Raw genomic sequence first — 12456 nt, 5'->3', positions numbered from 1 at the left:
TAAAAACAGTTTAAAAACACATTACAACCAATCTTGTAAGTTTATGAAAAATTAAAAGAAACGTTGTCGAGGTACATAAAAAATTTGTGATGTAGGTAGATAATATTAATTAATCTATGATATAGGTAGACTATGAATAAAAGCCTATCGTATAGATAGATAACACAAAATAATATGTGATATATAGATAGACTAATGAGCAAAAACATATCGTATAGGTAGATAACACAATTAATTTGAGATAGAAAAATTTGTGATATATAGGTAGATAAAATACAATTAATCTATAACACAGGTAGAATAAACAAAATATACAAATAGATTCATTACAAAAATATATAATACAGGTAGATAAACAAAGCAATGCATTTCCTATAAAGGTTGAAAAGAAAAATATGTATAATCCAAGTTCAAACTAAAAATTAGGAAGAAATTAATAGTGCACGCATGAAACTCATTTTCATGGCAATGTTCCCAATCAAAATGACCTAACTAGTGCTATTGTGGGAGGACCTGGTGGGGATGAAAAGTAGGAAGATGCAAGATTTGATGCTACAAAACCAAAACCAACCACGTACATCAACCCACCTTTTGTTGGTGTATTCGCATACTTCAAAGTTCTATACAACCGAAAAAAATTAGAAATTGTTACCTTGTATTTCAAAAAGGAGGAAGAAATCATAAGAGCTTGAAAGAAGAAGAATGAACAAGAAGGAAGGGGATCGGAGAACACAGCACAAATTGTATACGAGAGTTATGGAAGAAGAGATATACTTTAAAACTAATTCTACAAGTAGGGGATTATTTAAAGATAAATAATCAATTATACTACTTTATACCTATAAAGCAGATATATTCTACTTACTCTATATAAAGACAAAATTACTTTCTACGTCTACCTATGTATTAGGTATATAAACAAAATAAATAAAGTGCATTTGCTATAACGTTTTTACTTATAAAAAGAAAAGTTCATATAAACAAACAAAAAACTAAGAAAGAAATTAATAGTGAGAGCCTACAATTATATGTACACATCAACACCCACGGTTATGGTTTAGAAGGCTTTCTTCCTAGCCCTGTGTATAAATGTTCCAACATGAACACACATGGTTATGGGTTCCAAGGAGGAAGAAGATCACCACGCATAAAAAATAATACTGTTTGTAGGGGAGTTATGAGGAAGAAGAGATAATATTATTTCAAACTAATCCTACAATTATGGGATTACTTTAATGATAAATAATCAATTATAATTAATTTTATAATACAAGTAAATCTAGAATTAAAAGATAATGTTAATAGAGGGGTAATTTTGACAAAAAATGATAATAAAATGACGTGGACAATGAGTCACTGGACTTAAACCAATAATTAAATAAAATTGGACTATATCTAGTAATTGCTTACAAATTTGGACTTATTTCAAGTTTCCCCTAAAAATAAAAGGGGTATACCTAGTGGATAGGGTGTTGGTTCCACCCCGCGTTCGAAATTCTCACAAATCCTATACTATTGTAATAGTTTCGAATCCTCTCTTTCTCCTCCTAATAATAATAAAATAAATAAATAAAAGACAGTGTTGGGTTAGAAATTTTCTTTGTTCATGCAATATGTCTTCTTTCTTTTTTATTTTTTTTTAATTTTTTAATTTTTAAGAAAATGAATATGAAGGATTAGTCGAGTCGAGCTACACAAAAGGCTTGGTCATTGGTCTACCATAGTAGTCTTACTCTCTAAACTCGCACAAGACAGTCAAAAACCAAGACCTTGGGAAACGCTTTTTGATAATAGGAGGTTCCAACTTCCACCTTATTCAGTTATTTCCACAAGAATGGGAGTAAGCTAATTCTTGATAGGAAAAATTAGTTTCCAGACCCTAGTTTCTAATGTTCATTGACTAAGATCTTATCAGTTTTTAGATTTTGATCAAAGCCCCTATATTAATGAATTACATGTAAGTTACATAATTTTTTTTTTTAAAAATTAGTAATTGATTTAGAGTTTTAATACTCACACCCTTATTAAACTCCTAAATAATTTTCAATTCAAACATTTCCCAAATATAAAAAATAAAATTAGAATAAGTTTGTACCCATTAAATTTTTATAAAAAAAAAAATTTCAATTTTTTAATCTTATATGTATCCATTCTTAAATATACCAATTTGTTAAAAATGTACCCTTTTTTAATTTAAAATGTACCTATTTTTTATATAAATTTCATTCAACCTCTAATCCATTTTTTAAATTTATATGGGTACATTCTATTTCATTGATTTGAGAATGTATCCATGTCAAGTTTAATAGAAGAAATCTAATAATGTTATTATGCCCAATATCTTTTTTTTTTTTTTTTTTTTTTTGTGCTTTTGAAAAATGTACCCATGCTTTGGTACAATAATTTTTTTGGTTAGTTTTGATGAACATACCCATGTATATGTGTGTGTATGTGTATGTGTGTTGTGTGTGTGTGTGTGTGTGTGTATGTATGTATGTATATTTATATACACACAATATATTGGAGAGTATAATTCATCCTTAATATTTTAATCCCAAAAATTATGGAATTAATATAAATAACTACAAATTTCAATTTTAATTTAAAAATATAATAACCTACATAGAAATACATTAATTATTACATTAATGTCAGGAACTTCGATCAAAAACTAAAAGTCACCAAGGTTTCAGTCAAAGAACATTGGTAGTTAGGGACCGCATCCAAAGTGTCCCTTCTTGATAATTTTTATTTTGTTATACAACAATGGTGTGGATCTTCTAATTTAATGGGAAGCGAAATTGGACAAAGTCACACAATAGGTTAACCATAATTAGGTATCAAATTAAACGTAAATATTATACACCTTAATCATATGTGTGAGTCAAATCTGAACCATTTCACTCCCAAGTAGTTTTACTCAAAGGAATCCCTATACTCTATAGACCCAATTTTATTTTTAAAAAATCCTTTTACATGGGTTCAGTTAATATGTTTTCTGATTTTTGACGGCTAAGGCCTGCTAGGTGAGAAGTATATAATGATTGAGAATTTGCGAGTTTTGTTTTAATTATGTCTTAGCGGCCGACGAAGAATATATCCAGAAATCAGCCGACCAAGACCAATGATGTGCTGCATTCTGCTGCAGGGTTACGGACGTATCGATGTGTTTTTCCATGGATCCAATGTTTGAGAAAATGCATACAACACCAAAAAAAAAAAAAAAAAAAAAAATTTACCACCCGAAATCAACGGTGCAAATTCTGAGTTTATTGGATTCTAAATCATACAACCAACAACAACAAAGCGTCAGCTGTATGAATCTTACAATGTCATTGTCCTTGATTTTGAGTCAAGTCTTCGCTGATGGAAACAAGCAGAAAGAAGAGAAAAAAACCATGGCTTTATGAATCCTAGAAGGCTACTAGCTAGATCGGTTGTATGAATCACACAACCATGGCTTGAAAATACAACTACTTGTGGTTGTATATTGAAAAGAGAAGAAAGAACAAGAAAAACTATTATCGGTTGTGCCATAATCATATATGATGATGAGGAAGGTGATGATCAGATTCGTGCATGTCATGTGGAAGTTCCGGAAATGGTGCTTCGAGCTGAAGAACCTTCATCACTTGTCCGGCTTTTGGCCTTTCCTTGTTGTTTGGATGAGTGCACCATAATCCGATAATCAACAAGCATTCCATTTCAATTTGATCGAACTTTCTTTCCAATCTCTCATCAGCTGCAAAGAGAATATTTCCTGCAAGGTAGAGTTGCCAAACCCAACTGACAAGCGGCACATGAAGTTCCCCGTCCTGGTAAGTCCTCCGTCCACAAGCGATTTCCAATGCCACAACTCCGAAACTAAATATGTCACATTCTCTACTGGCCTTCCCTCCACTTGCATATTCTGGGGCAATGTAGCCAAAAGTCCCTACAGCTCCTGTTGTCTGAGTCCAGGAACATGGGTCGATGAGCTTAGCAATCCCAAAATCCCCGAGCTTAGTACCGAAGTCTTTGTCCAACAATACATTAGCTGATTTGATATCCCTATGAAGAACACATTGCTCTGCATCTTCATGTAGATAATGAAGCGCTGAGGCCAAGCCTAAAGCTATCTTATACCGGAAATCCCACTGCAGGGTTGTTTTAGACCCAAACAGATGTGTGTCGAGGCTGCTGTTAGGCATGTATGCATAAACAAGTAAGCATTCGCCTTCTTCGTGACACCATCCAATGAACTGAACCAGGTTCCTGTGTATTAACCGGCTTATAATCTTGACTTCGTTGATGAAAATCTTCTCATAGTAATCAGATTTTGCAAAGATTCTCTTGACAGCAATAGCGCAGCCTAGATCTTGTAACATTCCTTTGTAAACATGTCCTGACCCTCCTTGGCCTAGCCTTCCATTGCTGGCAAAGCCATTTGTGGCTACATCCAATTCCTTGTAAGCAAATCGCTTGGGGAATGCTCGTTTCTCGAGATCCTTATTTATGGAGGTGATGACATCCTTGGAGTAACTCTCAAGTCCATCGATCTTGCGCATTCGCTTTGTTACAACCAACCTACACAAACCCACACCAAGCATCAAAACTAACAAAGTAATACCAGCAGTTGCTGCTATAAACAATTTCTTCGTCCTTTCCGTATCCTTGGTTTTCTTACTGATCTCATCGGAATCCAAATGCGAATTGAATTCCCAGGAACTTATAACATGTCGCTCGGGGCAAACTCCTGTGGCAGCTGAAAAACCAATTGTAACCCATTCGGGGAGAACCTCTCGTAAGTCAATACGGTGCGAAAGAGAAAAAGTACTGTCAATAACAGCAGGATTTGGGTTTTCCTTGTATGTCCAAAATACACTGAGGTACTTTGTGGTAGCATTGTAAGTTATCCATGCATTAGCCACCTTCCATCTGTTGCTGCCGAAATCCCAACTGGTGCTAACAATTGAGGAGATCTTATTCACATTGATCCCAACATGAGGCACAGTTGGATCCCACTCATTCGAGAAGGAATCAAACTCAACCATTACAATTTGGTTTTTCGATGGCACAAAATTTGTGCTGCTGTTGAACAATCCTAGATTACCACCAGCAGAATTAGGTGGAATAGGAAAGCCAACTGGAGCAAGAAAAAAGGCAAATCCGTCACTCCATCTGCTATTGTTTAGAGTGTCAATCATGAAAGTGAAATGAGTGGTGAAGTCTGTTAGCGACCCGCTAGCAGACTCCCATAAGTGCAAAGGTTGTGAATAAGTAAACCGTCCCACTCGGAACAATTGAGAGACTGTATTGAGTTCTACCATTCCTAAACCTAATGAAGGTCTGGCATCACCTTCATAGAGTATGTTTGTGTCAAGGTTGAACTGAGGTATAGCGAACGAAAGTGAAGGTTTGGAATTAGCTCGACGGGCACAGATAACAGGCAGAAAATTGATGAAAATGAAGAGACACACATAGAAATTATTACAAAATGTTACCTGCCTGCAACTTATAAGAGACATGGTGACCCTTTTATGCAGAAATGTACGTAAAATTCTGCGGAATGCGAAAAATCGAAGAAAGTCAAGCTTACACAGAAATTATTCTGAACTCTGAAGTCAAAGCTTCTTGCTATAAATGCTCATGAGTTGAGAACTATATGAGGAGGACTAACGAAGAATCTCTCTCCTTTTTTCTTTAATATTTATTTGCATAAAAACGACATGCTGAGTAGTACGGAGGAAAAGGAACCAATAACAGACATCAGAAAGGGTTAGCCGACCAGTGGATTTTAACAGCTTGTGAATTGGCAGTACTAACTCTATAGAATCCGGGACGGCCGGAATTGACATAGTAATGTGTTTCGGTTAATATCGACAATTATATGCTTCTAGCTCTAGGGTAGTGGTTATGGACGATGACGATGACAACCATGAGTCATCAGTAAACTACAATTTGAAAGATAGCAATCGTAAACTAAAATTTGAAAGATAGCAATAGGAATGGGCTAACATGAACGAAAATCCAAATTTCAAACGCTATACTGATCAAAATCAAATATCGACGACAACTGTAGCAAGTTTTTTATAACACCTTGCTGATACCATATTTTTTTGGTGTCTCAAATATCATATAAAACTCAATTCAAACACCCAACCTAACACAGTTTCTAACTAAAAGTATATAAATTTATATCAATAAGGAATCTAAATTAGAAAAAAAAGACACGTACATGAGAAAATATACTCTGTATTTATCTAAAACATGTACAATCATACAATCAGTGTCCAACAATATTTCCCTTGTAGTTGTACCGTTAAAGTTTCCTAAAAAAAAAACAAGGTGCAATCAGTGTCCAACAACATAATAGAAAAGCTTAAAACAAATTAGCATATGTAATTGAAAGAGACTCATCTCACATGTATTGCTTTTCCATCCCAATTTTGAGAGAAATTTTGCCGAAAATACGGCTCGATATACCAGGTGTCATAATACAATTTTGTTGAATTTTTTTTCTTTCAAATTTCTAACTAATATTATATTTAGTATACCCAAAGTCCAAATCTCGCAAACAAAAATTATGGATTGGAACTCGAACCTACTCCAATAAAACAAAATCGATGTTAAAGTAAGTTGCAACTGAACCTCTTTAACTTAGTGATTGCCATACTTCTTTGTCTTACATCGTCTACAGCATAATCCTTGCTACCTTCTGTCTAGTCGTGTTAAGCGAAAAAATTATTGTTTTCACACATACACGTCATCTAATATATGATATTCAATTTGCGTTTTTTGATTTTTTCACACGCTATTTTTAGTTTAAAATACAAAAATTTTCTTATGACTTTTTTTTTGTTTGATAATAAAATTGAATACGTTAAATAAAAATAACAGATGAATTTTTTAAAAATTGGTATATATTTGAAGAAAAAAAAAATGTATTTATCATTCCCGATAATATGACAACCAAATTTATCATTCCGTTGATATTTATATAATTAAAGGCTGCTGGACTATCATTTCTATTGAGGAGGACATCAAGAGCATTGCGGCAAGGTTTCGTTCACCTCTTGGAATCACATTTTTCGAGAAATTAATTTTGTAGATGATGCTTTCACTGACTGTACTCGTGATTCTTCTCTTTAATTTATTTTTCTATTAAAAAAAAACCCAAATTCTCAATACTATTTTGGGCTTAACATGAAATCCGCATATATCCATTCAACTCTACTTCACTACACCTGAAAAAACAGAAAGTGTATATATCTATACTATTATTAAGAAAGAGTGGTGATATACCCACCTAATATCTTATTTTCTCAATCATTTTATATTTACACCCACCTATAACAAATGAAAAAAACATATAACTATTTTCCCACCCACCATTATTCCAAAATAACCCTATATATTTATTCTCCAATTTTTCCTTTGCTTTAAAACAATTATGATTATTTAAAAAAAAATTATCATTAAACAGGAGGGTACTGCTTCCTCACTCTCCGTTCAAGCTTACAACGTTGTGAAATTCCCCTTCCAAACGCTTTTTGTTCGACCGCCATTACGCTTGGGTAGTTGATGAATGGAAAGACCCATCAGAGGAAGCTCTTGCTGGCGGCAAAGGAATATTAATGTTGTAGCAAACTCAGCAGTGAAAGCTTTTGAACGATACCTTGCTTCTCCTAGGCACTTGCAAGAGGGGTCTTTACCCTTTCACAACATATTAAGTCTTCTTTGCTAAGGCCAGAAACTCCTCCATTTTCAGCCCCATAATTTGATCGGTTTTTAGGTTTTTTCCTCTTTTTTTTCTTTCTCATTTATGTATTTTAGGTTTTTGGCAATATAACTAATTATGTGGCAAGACATGATTGGGTGGTCTTTAGGTCTTTGAATGTCATTTTCTACAAGAATAAAGCTATCAATCAAATTATCATTTCAAAGTGGATGAGGAAATAAAACACTGAGGTGGACTTAGTAGCACTTTTAAGAAAACCCTCATTATCAACCTTTTTATCCTATTTTTTCTATTTTACCCCCACTTTTGCTACACAATATTTACATGAAGAGGACAAAACAGTAATTATGAATCTTTTGAGAAAATAACAATCATATCCCTATTTTTTCTATTTTACCTTCACTTTTAATACATAATATTAACATAAAGATGACAAAACAATAATTATGTAATATTAAAAAAAACAAAATGTCCTTATTAAGAAAAATTGTCTCATCATCATTATCACATACTTTTTTTAAAATTTTAAAAAACTAATTACACTTCTTAATAAAAAACAAAAATTAAAATTATTCACACACATAGAATGTGTGCTCATCTGCTAGTTTATATAAACAAAACAAAAATACATTGGCTGCCTCCGCGACCACCAAACACCTCTGGAGCTCCTTCCCTTGTCCCGGATTAGGGTTAGCTCTTTTGGCAATCACAGAACTCTCTCTCTCTCTCTCTCTCTCTCTCTCTCTCTCTCTCTCATACAGTACATACATCACAGGTAAAAAAGCACCAAACTTCATCGCATACTTTTTCTCTGGGTTCCCGAAAGTATGGCTGCCCTATATTATCATTAATAATTTTGGATAGGGATTATGCTTCTAACTCTTTTTGCTCATTTTTCCTTTGTTGGGTTTAACGAATTTTCCACAAATGTGGCAAACTGGTTGTAGATTTCATGAGATTTTTTGCGGTGCAGCCAAGATGCCGCTACGTGGTGGTACGTTTCTACTAAAATTATAATACGTGTATTCGTTTTTCATTAATATAAGCATATCAATCTTGTTGCCAGTCAATATTATAACATATGGAGTAATTACAAGCGTATTGGGTAACACATAAAAATTTCTCAGCAGTTTATTCTATTGAAATTCTAGTGAGTGTGCCAGTGTAGCCAATTGTGTTTTGACAAATTTAACACCTTCATTAGAAGAAATAGTGTCAACTATGTGTTGTGCCATATGCCAGTGTTGATTGGAGGAGGAAAAAATGAGTTGCCAAACGGCGGCACGAGATAATGATCGGTCGAGTACATGTTGGACATCAACGATGGAACGGTTTTTAGAGACTGGAAACTTCGTAACCATGGCCGAAGCCAAACATACAAATAGTCAGACGAAGATGACAAGTACATCAAAATAAACACTCGAAGAAAGGGGAACAAACGTAAGACGCCGCTACATCTAGCAGACTAGCACAAGCGTCACCCCTTCCTCCAAATACAAGCAGGCCTGGACCGAAACGCTCAGCGTGTTTAATGCACAATTTGGCTCTCGTTATGACAAAGATGTTTTGAAAAGCCGGTATACGACTTTGTGGAAGCAGTTCAATGATGTGAAGAGTATTCTTGGTCAGAACGGATTTTCTTGGGATGAAAGTCGTCAGATGGTGGTTGCCGATGAATACGTATGGAATGCTTACATATAAAGGTGCAGTTCCTTCCCGACTCTTGGTTATTTGTAAAACTCTGTTTTGTTCTGTAACTGTGAGATAATATTGTTGAACTTTTATGTGCAAATGGAAGCGCATTTTAACAAAATACTAAATATCAACGTCAGTAGGCGAAAGTGAATAAACAAATAATCTCAAAAATATGAACACAAAAGATTTAAAGTGGTTTGGCGTAAAGCCTACGTCCACGGGCGAAGCATGGCAAGGAGTTTCACTAAACAAACTGGAGATTACAAAAGAGTGTTTAAACTCTTACAATCCAAATCTCACAAATTACTAACCCTAAACCAAACAAGTAGAGAACCCAAAACAAACGGAGTGATTCTCCAAATTGCTCTCTAACTCACAAACTGAACCAGTGTTGAATTTCAACGATTTATGCCTTATTTATGGGTATACAACTGCTGATGGAAGGCACAGTCGATCAAGCCATGACGAGGACTTTGTGATGTAGTTCAAGGAGTAACCACGGGTTTGTATCCTTTCCTTGTCATGAACCTAAGACCAAGGTTTGCTTTGTTGTTGGAATGTACAAGACTAGTGTCGGGAGGCTAATGTTTGGAAGTGTGCTGTTCTCGTGCTTGGTGAGCCGATCAGGAAGCATGTAGAACTCATTCTTTTATATCTTGAGAAGAAGTTCTTGGTCAATCTTCAAAATGGTAGACATTGTTGCACGTAGGTGATCTGCTTAATGTTAGTCATAAGATAAGCAAAACATATATCGATGGCCTAATCATCCGAATTTTGTAACATGACTGTCTTAATATAATGAGATGTCAACTTAATCATTCCTCAATATGTAGGTGATGGAATGGGCAGCCTTGCTCCTTCAAGTAGCGAGCGTCGAAGGACAGAACGGTCACTAGAAATGGATCAGTAACTCGTTGACATTATGCTGGAACAAGTAGTAATTGGCGATAAGACTGATGATAATACATTCAACAAAGAATCCCGGACAGTTGTGCTTGCCAAATTTAGTGAAGATTTGGACCTCAACATAGCTTACGGGTATTAAGGCATCGATACAAGAAATTGTTGAAGTACTATAGTGACACAACAATTTTGCTAAGACAAAAGGGCTTTTCCTTGGTTGCAACGCAACATATGACTGTAGCTGATGATGATGTTTGGGATGCATATACAAAGGTAGACTGTCATGACAGTTTCATCATTCGATAACTTTGTTGCGGAAATTCAACAGAAACTTGTGTGTTTGTATCCTTTTCTGAAGATATCAAATGTTGGGTTTCTATGAACGGATATATACTGTTAGTCATCAGCTTTGTGTTACGAGGGTATCAATCTGTTTCATCGCTACAAGGCATGCACGATGATGACGAAGGTGAATCATTAAACTAATGACAGAAGAAACTGTCTAGCTCATTGTTTTTAATGCAGGTTTAAGAGTGACATGAGACAATTTTGTAATGTTTAATGATAAATTTGAGATCTAAACATGACAAAAAATTCGTAACAATGCATCAAAATAAATCATAATAATCTCCACAGGAAATGAACGTGTCGATGTTCTTTTGCACGGATGACAGATCCAATGTTAGAGAAAGGGCAGCTGGATTGGATTGACCATACTTTCAACAAGCAGACCTGGATAGACATTCTTTCAATGCAAAACTTAAAGAAAAAGTCACTTGACGAGATAGAGCGATACGAGACTCTTCCAATTATACCAAAACAACTTCCCACAAGAAGAGGTGTATCCTTTCGAGCTTTCCACTCATTTTAGTTTCTTCCGTCTTTTTTGTGACTTATAATTAATTAATTATACTGTGATTTGCAAGTACTTAGTAACAAACGACGGTTCCTAATATGTAAGTCGCGAAGAAGTGTAACTTCTAACAATGCCAAAGGTGTATGAATCTCACATTGTTAGGAGGAAAGATATTACATGACCTAATAAGTTTAGCTATTTTCCATATTAACAATTGATTTTATGGTGGAACTTCAACTTTGTATCACAGCCGGTTGTCCTACGTGTGAAGCCAAAAGGTTACATGCGCTCCATGTCACCCCATTGTGTTGTCCACTTGTTAGACTTGAAAATTTGTCATATGTGAGAGGATGTGTTGAGAATAAATCTAAAATTGATTGGAGGAGGAACATTGTGTTAGCTTATAAGTAAGTTGAGCTACTCCTCATACTGTCAATTGATTTTATAGTGGAACCCCATCTTTCTTCGTAAGAAGAAAGAAAATTTAAATATTTTAACCCCACTCCAACTAATACCAAGGTTTTTGTGGTAAAACTCCACACCTGACGGATTATGCAGGTGGTAATTATCAAGTTGGGACAATATCAACGTTGTTAGATGTGGGTCGTCGGCCCGTCTCTCTGATAAAGTCAACATGGTATCAAAGCCAAGAAGTGGGTCGCACTACCACGCGATAGGGGAGGTCCCTTTTGGCCCACTGCGATGATGGTGGGTCCCTTGGCCCCGTGTGTTAGGTGAGTGCCCTTGACTCCACGTGGTCGTCGATGTGTGGATCTCCTATTTGTAACCCACTAATTGGCTTCCACGTGAGAGGGCGTATTGAATATCCCACATCAGCCAGAGAAAGAAAGAAAGAAAATTTAAACACCATAACCCACTCAAAACTAAAACTAAGGTCTTTGTAATAAAACCTCACACCTAACAAATTTATGTAGGTGATAATTACCAAATTAGAAACACTATCAGTGTTGTTGGAGATGGACCGTCAGCCTGCCTCTCTGACAAATTCAACAAATGGCAGTGTCAATACATCGACATCCACGAACCCCCACAACACAACACCGCCGACTTATAGTATACGTCTCGTTCAAGATATAGAATCTCTCAAATGCACTTGAAGGAGCAGCAACATTTTTAGTAGATTTTTCCAAGGCTTGAATATAACTTTTAATACAGAACACAAATTCTAAGCCCCTTCTTATATATATCTCCCAAGTTTCCTTGATTGTTTCTCGTGCAGAGTTTGGTGTACCTAGCTCTTAATAATTTGCAGAAAGTTACA

General features: G+C 35.2%; 1 protein-coding gene across 1 annotated transcript; it reads right to left on the bottom strand.

Moving 5' to 3' along the window:
* Positions 1-3193: 3193 nt before the first annotated feature.
* LOC103949782 (L-type lectin-domain containing receptor kinase IX.1-like) lies at positions 3194-5635 on the bottom strand. Its single transcript, XM_009360900.2, has one exon. The coding sequence runs from the start codon at positions 5505-5507 to the stop codon at positions 3540-3542; it is 1968 nt and encodes a 655-aa protein (XP_009359175.2). The 5' UTR covers positions 5508-5635; the 3' UTR covers positions 3194-3539.
* Positions 5636-12456: the final 6821 nt, after the last annotated feature.

This window comes from the organism of the source record quoted next, unplaced genomic scaffold (genome assembly GCF_019419815.1).
Source record: "Pyrus x bretschneideri cultivar Hongxiangsu unplaced genomic scaffold, Pyrus_bretschneideri_v1 Contig28, whole genome shotgun sequence".
In the NCBI taxonomy this organism is placed as follows: Eukaryota; Viridiplantae; Streptophyta; class Magnoliopsida; order Rosales; family Rosaceae; genus Pyrus; species Pyrus x bretschneideri.
Note: the sequence above shows the minus strand (reverse complement) of the source record. Positions and strands in the feature narration are given on the sequence as shown.